Below are 22,599 nucleotides of genomic sequence, written 5' to 3'. Positions count from 1 at the left end.
AACCTCCTTTCCATAAGTAAGCGAATGATGTTGTCACTTGATAGTGCCCGTTGCCACAACTGGTGTCCCAGGTAACTTATTAGCACACACAGATGCAATACTGGCTTTACTTCAGCAAATAAGGCAGCTTTTGTTCCTTATGAAGTTTTTGATGGAATTGGACACAGTATTAAGACAGCAATCTTTTGTGTTTGCAGGGAGCCATTACCATTCCTCAGTTCTTGGAACGGGACACTGGATTATAGGCACTCATTGCTCAAGCAAGCAGAGCAGGGAATTATAAGTGGCTGAAACTCAGGTACTCTGGAGTGTTGCCCCATCTTTTCTATGTTCCACAAGAAAAAGGTTTCATAAAGGGAAAAGATCTTGATGACATGTTTTAAGAGTTCCTTTTCTTTCCACATCACTGGAAGGCACAGATGTCAACTTCACAGAATATGATTCGTTAAAATGAAACTCTTCTGTGTTTACAAGAAAAACTTAGATGATGCTACATATCATAGAATGGTTTGGGCTGGAAGGGAGCGAAAACACCCTCTAGTTTCAACCCCCTGCCCTAGGCAGGGATGTGGTCCCCTGCAGCAGGTTGCTCACAGCCAAGAACAGCCTGGCCTCAAACAATTCCAGGGATGGGGCAGCCACAACTTTTGGTGGAAAGCTCCTCCAGTGCCTCATCAGCCTCATAGTGAAGATTTTTAAAATAATATCTAATCATGATCACTGATGTGGCAGATTGAGCTATTCAAGTTAATCCATACAACAGAAGAGGTGTTTCACAGCAGCTATTCCTGAACACATAACAGTGCACATTCATAATGCCCATCTATGGGAAATTTTCTATTTCACTAATTGCCATAGTTCCGATTGAAAAAGGACCATTTAAAAATAAAAAAGTCTCCTCCTTCCTGTCTCTTCTTCTAAGTTTCTCCTCCTTGGAAGTTGGGACACATTTCCAACCTGCCCCTATGTCATTATGCCCAGGAGTGTTTTCCAGTAGTCATCTCCTGCTTTCATAGAACTGACTTCATAAAGGCAAAGAGGAAACAAGTAAGATGGTGAAACAACTTCCCCCACAGGTAAAAGTGAATGTAAATGCTCTCAACACAAGAGCAACATGCTTGGGCGTCCTGACACCACAGCCGCCTTTAACATGCTGCAATTAGCTTTGGCCAGGAGGAATACCCACCTTCAAATGGAGAAAGTCTTGGCTGCAAGGAGAAAACTGAATGAGTTGTCTACTAGTGAATGTTCTTCCCATCTTTTTTCAGGTTTCTTGTGAGTTCTAAAGATTAGAATTTATTGTAGCTTGTCTTTAACCCACTCCATAATAATTGTTTAAATCTTGCTTAGCTTCTATACTGGAACTACTTGTAAATACTTAATTAAAATCTGTTCACTTTCATACCATCAACCTTATTTTGAATCTGAGCACGATGAGTGTGGAGAATACTGAGAAATCCAGGCCAAGCCTTAAAAGCATTCTAAATTACTGAAGTCACTATTTAGTCTAACTTTCCTTTTTCAAAGCAGGAGTGCCAGTTGGCATCTTCTGTAGTGTGTGTTCTCTTCATAGCTTTGTATGACTCAGTTACCAGTAACTAAAATAACCAGAGCTGCTCCCCAGCACAATGCATGGACAGCATCCTAACTTTAAATGTCCACACAAGCAGATAACCATGAGGGACTTTTCTCCTACGTGGAAACATACAAGAAAAGAGTGCCAGGAACTGGCAACAGTGTTTTCTAGGAAAAAATAATAGGCAATTCTGCAGAAAAAGCAGTCTTAAACTCATGTCTTTATACTGCTGCTCTTTCTGCAAAGGTATTTTCCCTGAAAAACAGCTCTGAAGCATTGCTGAGGGTATAAGAGGCACAGAATGGTAGCAATAGTGCCTTCCTCTACCTGTAACTTAAACTTACATTATGCATATTCTCGAGACTGAGATGTGGAAAAGCCTGTCAGGGAGAACAGCAGACTGGAATCATTCCCTCTTCACTCCCATTCCTGTGAGAGCCAATTTGGGTGATTCAATCAGACTCTCTGTATTAATGTCCAAGAGATGTTTGACACCTCAACAACTGCAGAATTTCCATGCCTTCCTCAAGAATGTATATTCTGGTGCTTTCCTAACTGTATTGGTTTGCCAGCTTTCAGCTAAAGCCTCATTTGTCTCCCTTGTGTCAGCTCTGCTGCTTCTGTTGCTCAGCATCATTCTGTTCTGTGTTTATCCACTGGTATTACATTCCCTTTTACTTTAGATAAAAAGCCAATATTTGTAAAAGCATGCCCTATAACAGAACTGTAGAAAGCAACGGAAGTTTGATGCTTCTTTTCTTGCCCTTGTCTGGACTCTCCACTTCATCAACTTCTTCCTTCAAGTACAATGCTCCAAAGAGAAAATAGTTTTATGAGTGGTGAGTGAAAAGGGATTGCTTCATGTATTTCACAGGACATATCATACACTAAAAATCCCATACTGATGGCTGTCTCTATTTTTGGAATAGCATGATCCTGACCTAGCAACTGTAACTCTCAGCATTTCTGCGGAACTGCTCTGTAACTTGCTCCTCTCTGGCCTCTACCTGTGGAACTCTTGCTCATGTGCAGCACCTTACAACAGTTCTTTGGGGAAGGAAAAAAACCCACAAGTAAACGAGTACATTTAATTCTGCAAGTAAAGAGTATAAAATAAGTAATAATTTAAAAAGTCATTTCTATTTTATATAAAAAAATCCAGTTATTTCAAATTGTACACATCAAGGGGAACAGCACCACAGCCTAATGAGGAACAAATTCTATCCATAATTGAGACAGCTAGGAACAAGCTGTTACATACAAATATACATATCAGTACCATACTTAATATACTTCAGAAAAATTTAATTTATCCAAATAGCTGCAGCCCATTTTTCTTTCTCATACTCATTGTTTCCTAATGTTACTTTGCAGAGTCCTTTGCAATCTGGCTATGTTGGCATCCAAGGCTGCTAAGCTATTTTTAAAGTCCTCTTCATCTCGAGAAGTAAATGTTGAGAAAGAAGATGCACTCCAGTCAGACCTCCCTGAGAAATCATCAAATGAAATGCAACTAAAATCAGCTGCTTTACTGCCCGATTTCTGAGAAACCCCTGCTGGAAATGGCATCGATGCACAAGGGTATGGACCAGGCTGAGGCTGGTCTGGTTTATCCATGAAATCTTTTGCAGCCCCACTTGGAATGCCTCTTGGTCTCACTTGGACTTTGTCTCCTTCTGGCTTCACTTTACCCCCTGTAACTTCAAGCGTGTTTTCCACAGTCTTTTTCACATTGTACCCAGCATTTAATTTATCCAGTAGAGGTGGATCCTCACATCCATACTGCTGCACAGAGCTTGGGAGCTCACAGTTGTAATCCAGCCTCTGGCAAGCCCCTCTGCTCTGGGGTAGCACACCATTTCTTCCAGAGACTGGCTGCTGTTTTTTAGAGGCACTGCTAGTCAGTGGAATATAAATTGTCTCATCCAACTTGGTTTGGTCATCTAGTAAAGTTCCAGAATCACTCCCTGTTTCTGCACCTTGCTTCAATGGAGCTGGTGGTCCTCTGGGAGCTGATGTTTGTTCTTCTGTGAATGTACTGTTAATTTTACTTCCTTCAGCAGCAAACTTTTCATAGGACAGATTTTGCATTTCTACTTGTCCAATTTTGTTTGAGAATTGAAGATCCGTATCAATCAAAACATGATCCATTTCTAATGTCTTAAGGTAAGTCATTACTGAAGTACTCCCAGGAAACAGCTCAGATTGCATCTGCTTTTCATGGTCTTCCAAAAGAGACTTCGAGAGAGCTTTTTCAGGTTTGGGTCTAACATTGTTCCCCATGAGGTCAGACAGAAGCTTGGCCATGCTGCCCTGCAAGGTTCTGTTAGGGTAAAATTAACCAAGCAGATTCAAAATCAGTCACCAAAAATAAATAGCTAAAAACTTTTTCTATAGAAACTTAGATTTATGAGGCTGTGGCAAAGTTGCAATACACTTTCTAGATATTGTTATATGTGAACCAATTCCAAGTTTTTCGAATTCTTCTTCAGCTCGCTGTGGCTAAAAAGTAACGAAAATAGCACAACCCAATGAAGCTCTCCAGATTATTCTTGGTGTACCTGCTTTAAGCAGCACAAGATGAAATAAACTGATGCCAAGAAACTGCTACAAAGCATATAGAAGCAGTTACCAAAATCACTAAGAAAGGTTTTCTGAATTATTCTTCCCATTGCAACTAGATAAAAGAACATAATAAAAAAATAATTATTCTAACTTACTGCTCTGCCCATCAAAAGAGATGAACATTTCGATGTTTATGTCTTTAGCATACACACACACACACACACACGTGTAATGTGACATCATTCTACCACCACCTGGTGTCAGCACAGCATAGAAGTGTCTAAACTTCCACTGAAGAACTTGAAATGCCTATTCAAAATATTCTACTGTTCCAGTCAGTCCAACTAAAAACATAACAGACTATAGTTCTGTTTCCTCTGCAAAACATATCCAAAGCAATTGTAGCTACACACCACTATGCAGCTTCAAAAAGCTATTTGTATCTCCCAGCTTGCCACTATTTTCAGCATAAAAGAACAAGATAAAATAAATTCACAGCAATAGTTCTTACTGACTAATAGATCCTTACAGATCTGATAGATCTGCTATTAGGAGTTAAGACTTCACATAAGTTATGGCAGATAGTATTTTACTTTACCACAGAATTCAAGTCACAGAATACGACAACTCTGTTTTAAAACAAAATTATAGGAGCATTGAAACAAAATGAACTGCTAAGAGAAGGTTTAGCTTATGTGACCTCCCACCACCAAGGCACTAAGACTACAATAATCCACAGGATTGAAAAAAACCCCAAAACCCCAAGGAATAAGAAAGACTTTTAAAAAAGAAAAATAATGTCAGGAGGCCAAAAAAAGGGTTAGCCAACAGTACCTGGTTAATTCCCTCAGTCTCTTAACTTCTGCATCACGCTGACGTAATGTTATGCCCAAAATCTTATTTTCTTTCTCTGAAGCTTCCAGCTTCAACTGAAGGCTCTTCACAGTTCCTAATGCCTCTTCCACTTCTGAAATGCCAACAAGAACTTACATAATTACTTCTTTTAACTTTTAAAATGCTAAACAAAGAATAAGCAAATTGAAAACACGCACCAATCTTGAGCTTGGTGGAATGAATATCATAATGCTGTTTGTTTTCTAGCAATTCTTCTTCTTTATCTTGAATACCTTTTACAAGGTGTTTATTTTCTTCTTTCTGACTTTCTATTATTTTCAGTAGTTCTTCATTTTTAGCCTGCAGTGAATCGAGGCCTTTCTGCGATTCTTTCAATTGACTCTGGAGCATCATATTCAAGGACTGCAAAGAAACTACTACCAAAAGTAAAACAAAATGTTTAAGTGTTTTGTGTGGTAGCTTGGATTTCTAAACCAAACTAAGTTTTTAAATTATCTTGGTAATATGAATTTTGGTTACAGATAGAAGGGTTGCTTTTTTTTTTTTTGCAACAAGATAAAGCTCAAGCTTTCTTCTTAATTATTTATCTTCATTTTTAGAGGTACATAAGAAAAAAATAACCTGCTTGGCTGCTGAAGAGCCAAATCTTAGTATGTGGAGTCTAAGAAGGCCCAACAGTCCATGGAAATACAGTTCCAGCACTAGACCCACTTAGTTCAGCTACTACTAAAGGCCAAAATACATACTGACATATGAAACTATATATAAAATATAGTAAATATATAAATTTAAAAAAGAAAAAAATAAATATATAAATTTTAAAAAATAGTATCTATGGTAATAAAGCTTTAATATGCCCCTATCAAGCAACATTATTGGTACTTTACATTCATAGTTGCAGCTCTGTCCAGATGTCTTCTCACTGCTTCCTTGTTCCCTAAGTTGCTGGTTTAATATTCTTAGTCTCCTAAACATGAATTGTGAAAAAGCACAAATTCAGAAGTATTAGAATACACTCAAAAGGACTGCACTTTAAATTTGTTTGGTGAGCAGTTGTTTTTGAGAATTAAATGTCAGGAAATATTTCAGAGATAAAAAGTCTTAATAACATATTTTTCTTACATTCTGGTACTTCTTCAACACAGAAGACCCTTTCCAAGCATCTGATAAATACCTGATATATTTCCAAGTATCTGATAAATACCTGGTATATAACCCTGTTCTGAAGTAAATGCTACCCAGTTATGTGAGAACCTCCTGAAATGACAGACACTTTTGCATTTGAGAACAAACTACAGAAAGAATACGAGCAGGCTAACTATCTTGTCAGGGCAGTTTTCAGAGTGATGCATTCACCCCACCCAGTCAAAGGCCTGATCATGAGGTGACTGATACTACCAAAATACCAAAGTCATGCTATGTGTTAATTATTGTTTTTTAAACTGGATGGCCTTACCAGCACACTTTTTAATTCACAAATATTGCACAGACAAGAAGGGAAGAGCCTTAACAAAGGCAATTGAAACCAGAGCAGTCAGAGATGCTTTAGGTGCACCTGCAGTAAGCACAGGCTCACCGAGGAGCTCCCCACCTGCGCAGCTGGGCATTCTCACTGCGCAGAGGCTGCAAAGCCAGAGCTATTTCAGCTTGGATGTTCGTGCTTCCCACCACAGCTGGGAGCAAGGATACGGAGTCTTCTACTTCACTCATCAACCTCAGCATTTCTGAGTCACCTGCAAGAAGTGAGGGAAAAAAGAGACTCCATAAACATATAAATCTATAATATAACTAAAGTTTTACACGTGATTAAGCAATCTGCAAAGTGATTTAATAGTATCTGGGGGTTTTTTCCCCCCAAGAAAACTTCATCTTTAACTATATTTATTTACAATTGTTGAGCTTAAATACAAAAACTGCTTTACATCCTCAATAAAACACAACCCACCATCTTTCCAACCAGCCTAGGTGGGACTGCTATTGCAATTTGTCACACCAGGACCCTTCTCAGGGAAAAGCTCTGTATATGGAATAGCAACAATCTTTATCTTGCTGTCATGATACGATTAAAATATTATGAAAATAATTCAATACTTATCCAGAGTGAATCCTGAAGGTTTTACAGTTGTGAAAAACCACAGTAAGATGTCACATATCATCTGACACATACAACTTCCAGAAACTGAAGTTGCTCACTCCTTTAATCAAGCTCTTGTGTTATTTGTATGTAATAACTCTACTGCACAATGAAAATGTCCTCACCTTGATCTGTTACCAGTGCTCTGAGCTCACCCATAAGATACTTTACAGTCCTAACTTTAAGGGCTGTTTCTTCTGGACTTTCTTTTCTAGATTTTAGAACTTTCTTCACATAACTTTCCTTACAGCTTGTATCTTTCACTGGAGACACATCAAGTACACTCAACTCATCTTCTTCACTGACCATGTCCTCACTGTGCTCCTCAGGAGTATCCTCCTCTGTGTCACATGAGCCATCATGTTTTGCTGGACAGTGATGATGGCCCCTCTGTTCAGTCCTGCCATTCAGCATTTCATGGGATTGTAACAGGGCTTGTAAGCACCACATCAAATCTGCTTCTTTCACCTGCTGCTCTTGGCCTGGGGTCATCTCTCTGGCAGAAGATGTTGGGACCAATGCAGGCACTGAAGGGGTTGATGCTCCCGGTGCTGTAGAGGGGTTCACACCAGGAAGAGCAGCTCCAGACTGTGTTTGTGCAGCAGCAGCAGGAGCAGCAGAAACCACTGGGCAAACCACAGGTCCTCCCATCTTTGACACACATTCATTGGCACTGTCTACAGGAACACCCTGCATAAAAGATATTCTAATTAAATAAAAAATAAACATGATTTTTAAATCTATAGGAGAAAAACACCAAACAGCACTACCCTTGTCTGACTCAATGTAGACTTGTTCATTCTTTGCTAATTATAATAACAACTACTCCTGTATAATAAGGAGCACTTAAAATGTAAATCTGATTTAGATTACCTTTAATGTTATTGGCAACATTAAAGCACAGTTCTTTTACAGCAGTTCTGTAATGAAAACCCTCAGCAGTTTCCTGAATCCAAGCAGAACAGGGAAGAAAAGAAATATAAAGGACAACACTGTTACCTTTCAGTATTTTAAGTAGCTGAATTTTTTAAAAGCCAAGTTCACCACTAGCTACACATGGACTGCCTGCAGATGGAAGGTAAATCTACAGTCTTACAGATTCAAGGTAGATTCAAGCCCTTTGCCACATTTCCTGAGGTGGCAGCTGGTATTCTCCATCACCTCTATTCTATACCCTGAAATACACAGGCATTTTAACATGTGGCTCCAAGATAATACAGCATGTCTGAAGAAATAATTGCCTTGATCATTGGCAAGGAAAGCTCCATATGAGATAGGAGTTCTTCTATCGGGAGTTGCTTAATGATCCTAGTGTGCATTACTGAAAATGCAATTAACAGTAATCAATAACTTCCTGCACTTTCCATGTTTGCTGTTCTTTACAGAATTCCCCAGGCAAAGGCAAGCAGCCAGCTGAAATGCCTCTAATTTAATTTTTTGGTGTCTACATAAAATGTGTTTTGAATAGCAGTGTTTTGTCTGTGCATCACTACTGTTTCAAATACACAATTTTTTAAAGGAAAATTATTAGGAAAACTGACACAAGGAAATGTGCAAATAAGTAGGCAGTGCTAATTCAGTGTTTATTGATAGCGAGAAACAAACTTTTACTTACTGACTGAGTGGATAAGGGGTTAGCTGAATGCTGCAGGGACAGTGCTGATGTGGAGGTAGGTAACTGATAATTCAAAGCTGTAACATTTTGACATCCTAAAAGAAAACAACACTTATAGATCAGGGCAATGTGGGCAAAACTCATGCAGTTAAATAGTCAACTCTACATTAACAGGTCCACTAACCCTGGTTTGAGGTAGGAAAAGGAGTTACAGTAGGAATTTCATTACTCTTCTGTGGGGGTTGGTCAGTTATCAGAGACATCTGAGTTTGCACATGGTCATACAGTTTCTGATATGACCTTGGAGAGTGTTCACTGCAAGGCATATGAATTGGTTGAACCATCTGATTCTGTGCTGCACTGGAAAGTTCCTTCTCAGTAGAAGGTGTGGTAGATGAGGCAACTTTTCTATTTGATACTGGCACTGTCATAAAAGAAAGAACAAAAAATTCCAGTTGAAGTTGCCTGTCTTCCTGATCTACACAAACCCATTGTATTGTCTGGCAGATTCTGGAAGGCTCCCTTGAAAACAGAAACAAAGATCCTATGGCCCAGGATAGCAGTCAGATTTTGATTCACCAGCAAATGAATCCAACAATTTTTTCCTCCAGATAGAGCAACGTAAACCCATTGGACAGGCAGCTGTCCTTGAAGGAAGCACAGAGACTTAATCCTACAGAAGGCCAGTTCTAAAACAAATCTTGAAATCTCTGCTTAGGTATAATTAAAACTCTGTAATTTTACAGTGCGGGGAAAATATCAGCCACATGCTCACTTCCTACAATTCCCAGCGGGCATTCTGCTACACATGTGTCTATAGCCCCCACTCACCTACTGGATTAGAAATTGCACAGAAGAAACAGGGTGCACAGAGGCAGAAATGATAATAAATGAAATATTTCCCATGAGAGCAAGTCAGCTGACAGCACTCCATCTACCTTTCTATTCAGTGCTTTAGCCACTAAACCATTTGAGGTCTTGTCATTTCTAGCCACACTTCCCTGTTTCTACAAACCCTTCTTTGAGAAAAGCATGGCTGGACACTGAACCTCAGACCAGTTTCTAGCTGTGGATCCTGAACTGAGACCAAGGACTGCAGTGCTTCCCTGTCCAGAGAAATAGGGAAAGGGTATTATCATTCTCCTCCACACTTCCTACCAGATAAACCTGATGATGCTGATATGTGTAAACACACTCAACTTTCTTCCTTGTACCTGAAGTTTAAACACTTGTGAATTTCAGTAATTGGTTAGTAAACATTTAAGGTTTCTGAAAGGTACGTCCTTCTGTGGAACCAACCCAGGATCAACCTGTAACAAATGGTAACAATTATGTGAAGCCTTGCTGAATCTCACTAAGTTGAGGAGTCTTTCAAGGTTGCTTGAACAAAAAAAAAAAAACAAACAAAAATCAAGCCCAAGAAAGCCCACTTACCAATTTCTTTTTGGACAGGGGCAGGAGTAATGATTCTTTTTAACCCTTTCTTCTTGGAAGTATTTCCTTTGGTTAGCAAAGGCTTGGAAGTAAATTTAAAGGTAGTTGTTTTCCCGGGTTGTTTATGGACAGTCTCTCTTCCTAGTTTTAATTGAAAGAAAAAGCGGTCAACAAAACAAATCAAGAGAGCATTACAAAACCTAGAAATGTAACTTGTGTTTTCAATAGGTACAACCTGTATCTTCCTTTTGTAAGATGTTCTTCAGTAAAGCTGCACAATGGTCAAGTCCATTATGAATAGTACCAACCTGCACAAAGAGCACTGCAGTGAGTAAATGAGTAGCACTGTTTTCTTTCAGTAAACCAAGATGCTGTTTTAGAGGTGAGTGTACTCTGATCTGCCACCTGACAAAGAACAACTCATAACCAAAAAAATCTATCATTTCCCATGTACTACTTTGCAATTACATGGAAGTTTGCAAACACACAGATTCTGCAAAATAACTAAGTTGTGCTGTTGAACCCATGTCCATTTGCTTAATTGTAGGTTAATTCTTATTTCCATGTACATTTAAACAATACAGCCTACTTGTATTTTGAAGACAACTGGCTCAGGACTACACAAAACCAGTACTGCAGCACTGACTGTGCTACTCTTTCTTTCCAGCACAAAAACCTAACAAGGGCAGCTGCTCTTCTGTGAGAGCCAGCCCATGTCCATAAGCAGCTTATTTGTGTTTGCAAAATGTATCCTGTGCCTGTGTGCCTTGAGGAGATCTGTCAGAGCCAAACTCACTGCACACAAAGCCCATTTGCTTCTATCTGCAAAATGCAGTACAGGAGCAATTTCAGGTTCAGATGCAAATTAATTAGGATCTAAATTAATCTGGCTTTCTTCTGTTACTCAAGGTATTCCAATTTCCCTTCTCTTTAGATAACAGGGATGGCTGTGTTAAAGAGACATTTAATTACCTCATTGGCAGATTCAGTAGAAGAGAATTCTACATAAGAATGACATCCTTTCCTTAAGCCAAACCTGAAAAAGTGAAATTCACTGTTTATACCACCTCCTTAATGGGAAACAAAGTAAAAAAACCACTTACTTTCATTCAATAATAGCAAGCAAAAGAATATTAATTTCATCATGAAACAAATCAACTTTCTATTTCTGAAAACTTTGCAAGGCTGCAACAAACATGTTAAGCAGATAATAAAAATTTATGTCAAAGCAGAATTCAGTCTCCATTCAACAGTCTTCTCTACAGATAGTAATTATAAAAATTCAGTCTTTCTATAAATAAAACATGAAGAGTGAAATCTGTATTTTTATATGCAAAATTTCTATTCAGTTTGTGCCTGTCCAAGGTTGCTAGGACCTTTCAGTTCAAAATGTTTTATATAAAAACACAAAGACGTTTTGTTCAAATGAAATATGACAAGTATAAGGCTCCCAAATGCTCACATACACACTCAATTTAAAACAGTATTAATGAATAAGGTCTTACTGATTTCTTCCATTTGTTAGTTTAGTTGCTCCTGACAGCCTTCCAGAAGACAGAGCCTGTTGATTACAGAAATACACCTTGATTTTCTTAAAGTATTTTTACAACACTTGAAGACTACTATTGCCCACCAATTCCAAGAACTTTTGCCAAGGTGGAACAGTTCAAGGGACATTACAGCTCTCAAGGCAAGGGTGCCACTGCTGCCAGTAGAGCCTGAGACTTGTGGGTTTCATTTCACAAAATATGCCTTGACAGCAGGATGCTTTGCTAATTTCCACAGCATTCTACAGACACGGCCACTCACTTAAGGACTCTCCAAGAGCTGATGTACTAATGTGTTTCAAATGGAAACCATGCTTGAGAAATACAGACCTGAACTGTGGGGACTTTAAGAACCACCTGTGGCCAGAGCACACAGCACAGGAACACAGTCACAGAATCACAGCATGGGTGAGGCTGGAAGGGACACAGTGGCTCAAGCAGGGCCATCCCTGAGCACATGGCACCGCTCTGCATCCTGACCTGTTCCTGAGCATCTCCAGTGAGGGAGACTCCACATCCCCTCTGGACAGCCCGTTCTTCCTCGTGTTCACGTGGAACTGCCTGTGCATCGGTTTCTGCCCACTGCTTCGTGTCCTACTGCTGGGCCCCACCGAGCAGAGCCGGGCTCCATCCTCCGACACGCCCTTTAGCCATTCATACACATTGGTAAGGCCCGCTGCCAGTCATCTCTGAACCGGCACAGCCCCTTCAGCCTTTCCTCCGCAGGGAGATGCTCCAGTCCCCACTGATCGTCGTTGTCTTCCGCCGGAGCCACCCTAGGAGCTCCAGCGGAGAGACAGGCCTAGAACCGCACGCAGCGCCTCGGGACCACCGTCAGGTGGCTGCGGCGCAAGCCGGGCTCGGCCTCGGAAGGCCCGACCACGCGCAGGAGTCGTTACGCGGACGGCGGGGGGGATCCCCCGACGCCCCCCCACCCGCTCCGAGCACACCCGGGCTCTGGCGAGGAGGCCCCGAAGGAGAACCGCGCCGCGCCCGTTCCCCCGGCCCTCACGCACCTTGCGGCGCCGCGCACTCCCCGGCGCGGCCATGGCCCGGCCCGGCCCCGCCCACGCCAGCACCGCCCCCGCCAGCGCCGGCCAATCACCACCCGGTCCGTCCCGAGGGGGCGGGGCTAATGCGGGGGCGGGGCTAATGCGGGGGCGGGGCTAGCGACCCCGCCTCGCGGCGCGCCGGCGGCCGCGGGCGCGGGAAGGGGAAGGGGATGAGCTAGGCAGCGCGGCCGGGGATTGGCGGAGAGCGGGCAAGGAGCGGACCAATGGGAGGGGAGAGAGGCAGAGGGCGGGGCTAAAGCGGGCCGTGAGGGGCGGTGCGTGCCCGGCCCCGCCCCGCCGCTCCCTGAGGGAGCGGCTCTGCGGAGCCGGGGCTCTCGTCAGCGCCGTGTTCGGCCGGGGTGCGGGCTCCGTGCAGTCAAAAGATAAGTGGAAAACCGAGTCCTGCAGGTGAGTCGTCACAGAGTCACAGAATCAGTCGGGTTGGAAGAGACCTCCCTGCTCATCGAGTCCAGCCTGTGACCGAACCCGCCCATGTCAGCCAGACCCTGGCACTCAGTGCCATCTCCAGTCCTTGAACACCTCCAGGGCCCGCTGCTCTACCACATCCCTGGCTAGCCCGTTCCGATGTCTAATCACCCTTTCAATGAAGAAATACCTTCTCATGTCCAACCTGAATCACCACTGGCGCAGCTCTGTCTTGTGCTCTGTCTTGTGAAAAACACGTTCACTCTCCTGTGACAATTTAAAAAGTTTTAATAAAGGACCATAGGAAACAGAGACAAAGCAAAGGTTATTATGGCTGGGTGCGTCTTGGCACTCAGCCAAGAGCACACTGTTATCTTCGAAGATACCCCTTAAATACCTTTTCCCTTACATCAACCTGTTGCATATTCATAGACCTTTATGCATAGTAAACTTTTCCCCAAACTAGTTTACAAGTTCCAAGAATTGTTTAGATTGATTTATCTTGAATCCACCTTTCTAGAGCATGTGTATTCCTTGGTTGTGGTTTTAGTCCTTTTTTATCCTCACCTTCAGTTTTGGCCCCAGCCAACACCATCTTCAGACAGTGAGTGCTGATAGCTGTCGTATTTGTAGCTGGTGTCCTCATCCTGTGTTCATTGGATGTTATCCATCCAAGCAGGCGTCTAAACACAAGCATACTTTGATCAGCTATTTCACTACTATGTCTAAGCTCAATCAACAACAGAAATAAAAACTATATCTTTATAACAAAGTTACTTTAACACCACACATACAGAATCCATTTTAGTATTTGCAAAAAGCCAATATTATAATATGTACCCATAACAGTCCTCTTGTCCTGCCTGGCCCTTCTGGGCCTGCCTGTGCCACTGGGGCACAAAGGTAAAGCAGGCTGGCCGGGGAAAGGAGCTGCTGGATCGTGGTGTGCAGGCTGTACCCGCTGGTTCTTGGTCCTGCACGCTGGCTCCCAGCTTGTTAAACCTTCTGTGGCATTCCCAGAGAACACCTGTGTGCACGGATCATCAGGGGTGGTGCCTCAAGCTCCACACTCACAAACACACACAATCATATACAAGAGGTGCCTCAAGCTCTACACTCACACACAATGTTTATCACTGGCATATCAGCATTCTGCGTTTCCTTACTTTTATTAGCTGAAGAAATAGACCTTGTGAACACACAGAATTGGAAGCAATTACATTTACTCAGGCTAAAAATGTGGTTGCATTACTATGCTATTAAGGCTACTATAGCAGAAGTGTGTATAAATATTCAATATCTCTGCTCTCCCAATGTGTCAATTGTGTTGTTATTACCATGTTAACATTTACACTGAAACTGTGACAAAATTGAATTAAAAATATATTGTGAATATATTTATCATCCTGTCAAGAAAGACCCTAAACAAAACAGTAAAAGAGAAGGATTTTCTGGCAGGAATTTGGAGACTTTTTTAATTCTTCTCATTGGAAAATTAAAAATTATAAGATTACTGTAATAGAACAGCTGAAGGAAGGAATATAAACTAGAAAGATAAAAGATGAGAAAAGCGCAAAAAGATGTGTGGCAACTGCTAAATTAGAGCTAGAGCCATTGCTATACTTTCTTTTTAAGGTAGTTTATGGAAGTTTATGGATTAATTATTACTCAACTGATAGACATGAGTGCAGTATTTAAATAAGGAAGAATTATTCCAAGGTGTTTAGCAACAGGTAATGTAAAAATCCCAATCTGCCCTCAATTCCAGCCTTTGGTTTGAAGTCACACAAATCAGCCAGCACTTCATTTTTTTCATGTGAAGGAAAATGAATACAGAATCAGGGCCCATTCTTGCCACCTGAACAGTTTTGAAACTACAGGCCAGATTGCCTTATAAATAATTTTGAAAAATGCAACCACAAGGATTAAAAATTGCATAAATAATTAACATTCTCATGGTCACAGAGCTCCAAGTTGTCACTCTTTAAAGACGAGCTGTTATGAGACTCATGGTAGAACTGCAAGGATTTGCAGCAGATTTGGGTGAGTATGCTGAGCACAGACTCACCCAGCAGAAGATGGATGCTTTTTCTGACACTGGCTTTCTTTACTGAAACAGTGCGGAATCACTGAATGTCTCTGGATCTGTCTGGCTCTTATGGTAAAATGGAATTAATAAAAAAAGATTCCTCTTTGTCTAACATACTGAAATGCTTCAAAGTCATGAGCTGCATTCATATGTAATATTATACTGTTAGTCATATTTATAATCAAGATCTCTTTCAGAGAGAAAAGTTAATTCCATTTAATGAAACCGTTTTTATCTTTTCCTCCTCTTTGACAGATATCTAACATTACTCAAACAATTCCAGGATATGGTTTTGGATATGGCTGAGGCCTTTGTGAAAGAAAACTGACAATCTTCCAGGTTTCACCTCTATTTGGTGTAGAAATAATATGCTAATATCAATCAGAAAAGAAGAAAAGAAAGCTGGCAAATGTGAGAGAAATAAAAGCAAAGTATGTGTGGAAGAAAAGACACAACTCATTAGCCAAGGAAGAGCTGCCTGAATTATGAATAATTAAAACATACATGTGGTTGTATTTGCAATCTTAAGGCTTGAGGTGCTGTCCATATTGCATGAAGCATCACTGAAAATAACAAAAAGCTTGTTCTTACCCTAAATTATTTACAGAGTGAGTTGAAACACCAGGGTCTTACAGAAAACTCTGTACAAGACTGATGTGCTTAATAATGATGAACAAATACACACAGAACACAAGCTTTTGAGGAGCAGAGATCTTTGAGGGAGAAATTCTTAAATAAAGTAAAACAATGCTCCTTTGTTACAGGAAGGAGAGAAAGTGAAGAAAATGAAGCTAATAATTGTGAGAGAAGACACTCATCAATCAATCAATCAATCAAAGTTTCATCAGAAAATGGGTCTTTTCCAGTACCTACCTAGGAAAACCAAGGCAAGTTCACACTCAGTGTAAGTCTGAAAGTCTCTTGCTACCACTACTAACAAGTTCTAGTGATGTAATTAAATACTAACCTAAGCATGATTGAGCACCAGCACAAACTAATGTTAAACTTTCCTCTGAGCTTTCAAAAAAGTTGTGTGGTCTTAACAAGGGAGCATTTCACAAAATAAGGAACTTTTTATGACAAGTAGGGGAAGAATACCAGTCACTATTGGTTGAGATTATTTTGGTAGTTCTCCAAGTCCCTGTAAGTGTAGAATTAGGGAATAAACAGAAAGCAAATTAACAGATTTTTGTTTATCCACCTATCCTTCAATCCACATAGAGCAAACAGAAAAGAGCAGGTGAATAGCAATGAATGTGTAGCTAGGAAAGCAACTCATAGAAAACAGATTTTTTTCTTTGTCAAAGTCAGGCTTAAGGGATGTCTTGACTGCAGTAAAATATGATTAGAGGAAGCAGAAGCTTAATAGAGAATGTTTCAGTTGGATAGGTAGAGATATAACGAGGAGGTTAAGTTTGGTATATTATGGACACTAGAACTGAGGTGCAATTGTAAAAGAGGCTTCAAAATTATCGACGCTAGATTTTCGATGTCTCCCCCTAAGTTCAATCATGCATAGCGAAAGCTACAGCAGGACTTGCTGCATGGGAAACCTGTGGTCTCAATGGTTCACAAAGCCTGCCACCACATTTTTGTTTTCTGATGTCTTTGGAATTAATATGTCTATAAATGATGAATTTCTTCTTCATATTATGTAAATATAGAGGAGGAAAAAATAACTAGGCTTTGGTCTGTCTGCCCACATTTAAGTGAAGAATCTTATATAAAACTCATTATATGCTCTTCATCCTGAGAAGCTGTCACCAGGACGAGGTCAGAAGGTTGTTGAGTTATGACTGGCAGGAGACATCAGTAAGAGTCGAGCTGTTGTGGCCTTTCTGAGCTGATGAAGGCGCCACACCCGGAGTGCTCAGACTGGTGCTGGCAGCAGGTGACACTGCGCTGCCGCAGGACTGGTGCAAGAGGCTTGACTTCCACGAGATGGCGGCACGGGCACATGAAAATTTGCTCTGCGCTGGCCCTAAAAGAGATTGGCATTTCCATGCGATAAATCCAGGCACATCTTGGGTTAGGGAATAATAGGAGAATTCCACTGGTATTTCATAGAATCTTTGTCATAGCTTGCCTTTTCAGGCAATCTTACTGACAAGAGTAATGTTTTATTAGTAATGTGAAAATAGTAATTTTTACCTAAAGCACTATTTATTTATTGCTCTACTGAATATAAAATCTACTGTGACATCAAACCAATCTTTAAAACCACATAGACAACTTTCACAGTATGCAAGTTTAAGAGGAGATCTAGAATCTGATGAGTTCAGGGGAAAAACAAACTAACAGATTAATAGCTCAGATATTCATTTTCTCAGATATTCATTCTAAGTTATGAAAAGAAATTAAACAATAGAGGAACAGTAAATAAAATACTGAACAGAATTGTCTCTAATTAGAGCATTTGTTCAAATTTCCCATGAGGCAGGTTTTGGAACTAGTACTAGCAGTAAGAGTATTGAGGTCAAAGGTCAATGAAATTGGTCCCACCAAGGTTAAATCCTGTAACTTTTATTGTTTTAGGAGAAAATTCATAGATAAGAAAGTTATAATATCTAAGAGACTTAAAAATCATATACTTGTGTTTCAAACAGCCAGCAGAGCTTTAACCACAAATTTCTGCTTGAAGCTTTAACTTCCATTTGAGCTGTACCAGACCATTCAGATGATCTCAGGGGCTCCTTCCAAGCTGAATGATTCTGTGATTCTGATTCAAAACCTTTTTCTTCTCCTTTTTTTTTTCTTCACATCCACTTTTGATTATCTCAGTGTAATCTCTTGCCTTGCCATGTCAAGGCCTAACCTCATCTGAATTAAAGTTTTTGGCTGGAAATAAAGCTGGCTATACTGATATAAAAACAGTGCTATAGCCAATGCTCTGTTAATCCTCGTCATGTTCCCACACAGAAATTATGGGACTATGTATGTAGATGTGTACCTAACTGTGCTAAATCAGATGAGTGGGAGGTCCTTTCCTAAGATCAACAGTGAATCAATCACACCAATACCTCTAACTAGTCACATCAGCACTGCAACCTGCTTGTTTTCCACTGGAAACAGAAATTCACAAATCCATTTTCCTCTCTCTATTGAATAATTGAAAGAATTGAAGAAGTCATGTATTTAAGTGCTCTGAGAAGGATGTAGGTACTTTTCTGAATCCATAGTGAAACCCATGACTGTATTTCCTGTGTTGTCAGCATGAAGTGATAAGCTTTTAAATTCTGGTTTCTTAAGGATATGTGAGAAGACTGCAGTTTGCTTTCCATATGTATTGACTATCAATTGTCATTAGAGCCAAACCCATTACCTGCCCTTTGGTTTTCTTAGTAACTGAAAACACATGTTGTGGTACCGACTTCCCCTCATGTTCTTGGGTTTCTTTGATAGAGACTGCCTGAATATGAGGTAGTGTGGAAAGATGCTGATGTTTCCATTGACACAAGAAGTTTCCTCCACTCTTCTTCATTAGTCATACAAAATCAGAGTGAGTGAGGAATAGCAGGATATTGGTTCAGCAATCAGTCTTGGCTGTTGAGTGATGCTGGAAACAAGGGAAATATTTTGTGATCACACTCACAGCAAAGCCACAGCCCTGCAGAAACAGCTGTAGCAAACTGTTACATGAAGCCTACAGCCTTGTCCCTGTCTCTCCAGCTGTCTTCCCCAATGCCTAATTTGTTGTCAATCGTCTGGAAAGGAAAAAGCTATTACAAATATTCTTGCCTCATTGATCCTTGAAAGAAGATAGTCAAAGAAATTCCCTTATTCCTAAAGAAATATTTCCTCCTGACTTTTAGTGGTTACCCGGTTAAATCCTTGATCTCCTTTTTCACCATAAACATCAACACAAAATCACAATATAAAGTGTATTCACTCAGGACACCATGGAAGTATAAATAAACTTTCAGCTCTGAGCAGGTTATATGCCAGGGTTAAACACTTCAGCCACTCAGTGCTTTCAGTAAAGTGTCCAATATTCCTTGCACTCTCAGATAAGTCTTCTGGGAGATTGAGTGCCTCCTACATTTGAGCTACTCCAGCTACAGGCAATATATCTCTCCCTTCCACATGGGGATAAGAACAAATTAGAAAGGCATCACAGGAAAATGCATCCTATTTGCCTCCATTCAGAGGATGAAAAAATTGTCTGTAATCCAATATCATTCCCTAAAATAATTGAATTTGGCTTGACCTAGGCTTTTCTTTTTGAGGTGTGCTGTGATATGTGGGGAGCATCGGTGATATCAGAGACTAATTTCATGCCCAAAGTATGTATTTGTTGGGTACATTTAAGAAAGATTATAGCAAAAATACTCCATGAATAAAGTGGGAAGATAAAGTGGAAGCACATAAATGATTATAAGTCATAAAAATGCACTGTTAATTTTATAACGCATAAAATTAACAGTGTGAGTGCAGAAAATAGCTAGTTCTGTAACATCTGGAAGGATGTTAATTTTACAGAAGCATGGCCTGGCTATAATTTTATATTTGTTACTGGACATTTAGCCATACATATTCTTTCTTTGGCACTGGGGATATGACTTGGGGAAGAAAGTGATCTGAGTATGAAAACCAGAAATCTTCAGGGCCAGAGGAAGCACAGCTGAAGAAATAATATACCTTCCACTGTATAGAAACAGCTAATAGATCAGTATTCACCATCTCTTGTACTTATGTTATCCATATAGAATATTTACAGACATATGGGTGGAAGCAAATCATCTAAACTAAAAATGTAGTCAGTGTTAACACTATTACTGTAGAATAAGAAGCCTATGGATGTAAATTATCAATGTTAAACATATTTGCTCCAGAAGTGGAGAAGATATCTCTTGCTTTTTGATTCAGGACCTTTAGAGCTCTGGTGTGATGTCTTTTCATTCTGTCCAAGGCATCCTTCCTGATGTCTGGGGAATACCACTGTGGGCCACAGCAGTTGTACAATAGAGAGATTCAGATCTCTGGCATCAAACTTGAGATGTCAAAACAAAGAAGGCAAGTTTAGAGGCCACCTGGTCTCTTCTTCTGCCCCAAGGCTGGATCAGAGATGTCTCTGCCCATCCTGCCAGGAGCCTGCTCTTGAAGACCTCCAGCCTTTCCATGTGGCATTCCACGCCTTGTAATCCTGAGGGCATCACTGGCCCTAATGGTCCTGCCCAGGCATCCTTGGAAGAGCCATCATGCCTGCCCTTGCCCAGGGACTTTTATTTCAGTCCAGCCCAGGGCCGTCAGTCCCTGCCCCAGCATTGCTGTAGGGTGCCAGGCTCAAGCCACAGCCACACCTTGCTTGGCCATGTGCCTTCCTGATCCCAGTCTGCTGGCTGGCTCTTGGCTTGGCCTTGGATCTGCTGCATCACCAGAACTTGCTAGATAATGCTGTCTTGAGCTGCCTTGAGCTGCCTCTCCCTGTGCACTCGCAGTTACCATCCTCCTGAGCAATCCATTGCAATGCTTCACTGTGAAATAGTTTGTCCTGCTTCTCTCTTAAATCTTCCTGGATGGATTCAAACCTACTGTTTTATTTTATATTCTTCCTGAACTTGGAGAGCATCATTTCCCTTTCTTCTTTGCAGTAGTGTTTTAAAGATTTGAAGGCAATTACTATGTCATCGTTGGTACTCCATTTTCTGTGCTGAACATCCTGAAATTGCTCAATCCTGCCTGTGTGTTGTGTTTCAAAAAACTTTAGTTACTCTCATCTGAAAACTTCAGCTGACATGCATCTTTCTTGAAATATAATGCCCAAAATGGGACAAAACACTTCAGCTGAGACCTTACCAATACTAAGAATAACAGGAGGATTACATCATCTTTCTATAAATGTTACCCCTGTTTATATTTCTTAGTACAATATTTTTCTCTTTTGCAACAGCAGTGTTGTCATCTAATGCTGAACTTGAATTTCATGATAGTCCTCAAAACTTTCTGCAACAGCATAAGAAATCTAGTTATTCTTTATGCTGTGTATATTGCTGCTGAATTCTGACTCACTTGGTTATGTAATCTACATATATATACACGCCTTGGTTATGTAATTTACATATATATACTATTCGATAGTATTTTTGTAGGTTTGATAAATTCCCTGACGTATTGCAAGCAAAAAAAAAAAAAAGGTACCAGACGTCTCTGCTTATGAAAATTATGAGCTTTGATTATCTTTCTAGGGAATTAGGTAGGACCTGGGCCAGATACTGCCATCCATTTAAAATGGAGTCTCAGCTGGGCTCTATACAATTCATGTAAATCCATACAAGTCCCCATTAATCAATACATTTACCTGAGCTAGGAAGCTGACCTGTATTCTTGGTTTAGCCACTGGGAGCTTTCTGAGAGTTCCAAATATTTTTAACACTTTTTGGACCTTAACCTCAAATATTTGAAATTATTAGGGAACTTAATATTTATTTAATAGTAGGCATGTGATTATTTCCTGTATAAACCACATAATAGCACTGAAAATGTATCATTATATGCTCCTTGAAACAATAAGGAAATGACTGAAAATAAGCATGTGTTAGATATGTCTTCTTAGCACTGGGACTCCATCAAAGGATGCAAGTAATGGCTTCAAGGCAAAGTGTTGTCTTCACCTTAAATTATTCAGTACAATTAAAGAGCATTAAGTCATTGATATCAGCATAATCATTCTTGTTCACCTTAATTATCTTCTCTGAGAAAAGCAGTTATTGAAATAAAATAGACCTTAGTCACAGAAAAGTATTTATCCTCTAACCCCAGATCTCCTAAACTGTTTTATGGGATGGAAATTATGCTTCAATTTTTCTCATTCAGATCCATCACAGTCTTTACCTGGAATGTCTGGTTTTGATCTTCAATATTTCAGTATATCTCAGCTAAATCTCTCAAGCATTTTTACTCCCACTTGTGAAACAGCCATGTAAATCCTTCAGTGATATCCTGCTCATCATATTTCCTGAAATATTTGGGCAAATAATTTAAAAATATTTCTCAGGATCTGTGTAATATCTCTTTTATGATTAAAAATCACTGCCTACTATTTTGCCCAGCCTGGTAATGAAAGTGACTGGAGATCTTTTCATATCTTATGACTCTTTTCTGTCTTCTGAGAAATGAATTCAGTGGTCTCTCTCTGCTTGCTAATGAATATGTTAGCATAATTTGTGACTCCCACAGCAGAGAAGGCTGAAAATATAAAGACTTGAAAACAGATTTTCCTTTTCTAATAGAAGTTATTGTTGATTACCCCTGAGGGATTACCCCTGGCTTAAGCCAGGGAAGTCTGAAGTGTTGTGTCTGTGCTTCT

The 22,599-nt window shown here is 40.3% G+C and overlaps 1 protein-coding gene across 3 annotated transcripts; it reads right to left on the bottom strand.

Annotated features, from left to right (window-relative positions):
• Positions 1-2,470: 2,470 nt before the first annotated feature.
• On the bottom strand, positions 2,471-12,793 carry CCDC14 (coiled-coil domain containing 14). Of its 3 annotated transcripts, none has more exons than XM_068195361.1 (13): positions 12,743-12,793; positions 11,685-11,740; positions 11,152-11,215; positions 10,415-10,487; positions 10,180-10,320; positions 8,930-9,169; positions 8,746-8,840; positions 7,256-7,820; positions 6,588-6,729; positions 5,884-5,963; positions 5,194-5,412; positions 4,976-5,108; positions 2,471-3,899 (listed from the first exon to the last, which is right to left on the bottom strand). In XM_068195361.1, the coding sequence occupies exons 1-13, from the start codon at positions 12,773-12,775 to the stop codon at positions 2,924-2,926; spliced, it is 2,817 nt and encodes a 938-aa protein (XP_068051462.1). In that variant the 5' UTR covers positions 12,776-12,793; the 3' UTR covers positions 2,471-2,923. The 3 variants fall into 3 exon arrangements, with proteins under 3 accessions (XP_068051462.1, XP_068051461.1, XP_068051463.1); XM_068195360.1 differs by lacking the exon at positions 12,743-12,793 and adding an exon at positions 12,057-12,237; XM_068195362.1 differs by lacking the exons at positions 8,930-9,169; positions 12,743-12,793 and adding an exon at positions 12,057-12,234.
• Between the last annotated feature and the right edge of the window lie 9,806 nt (positions 12,794-22,599).

Source organism: Anomalospiza imberbis, chromosome 7, assembly GCF_031753505.1.
Source record: "Anomalospiza imberbis isolate Cuckoo-Finch-1a 21T00152 chromosome 7, ASM3175350v1, whole genome shotgun sequence".
In the NCBI taxonomy this organism is placed as follows: domain Eukaryota; kingdom Metazoa; phylum Chordata; class Aves; order Passeriformes; family Viduidae; genus Anomalospiza; species Anomalospiza imberbis.
This window is presented reverse-complemented; position numbering and strand designations above follow the sequence as displayed.

What these genes read in the sequence shown, in the direction of transcription:
- CCDC14 (XM_068195360.1), bottom strand. Translation starts at nt 12,200, where the DNA reads ATGCAGAGCGGTGCCATGTGCTCAGGGATGGCCCTGCTTGAGCCACTG. An exon ending in ACCCCTTATCCACTCAGTCA is followed by an intron (nt 7,821 to 8,745) that starts GTAAGTAAAAGT and finishes TCTTTTATGCAG; the next exon opens with GGTGTTCCTGTAGACAGTGC. An exon ending in ACAGAGCTGCAACTATGAAT is followed by an intron (nt 5,413 to 5,883) that starts GTAAAGTACCAA and finishes TACTTTTGGTAG; the next exon opens with TAGTTTCTTTGCAGTCCTTG.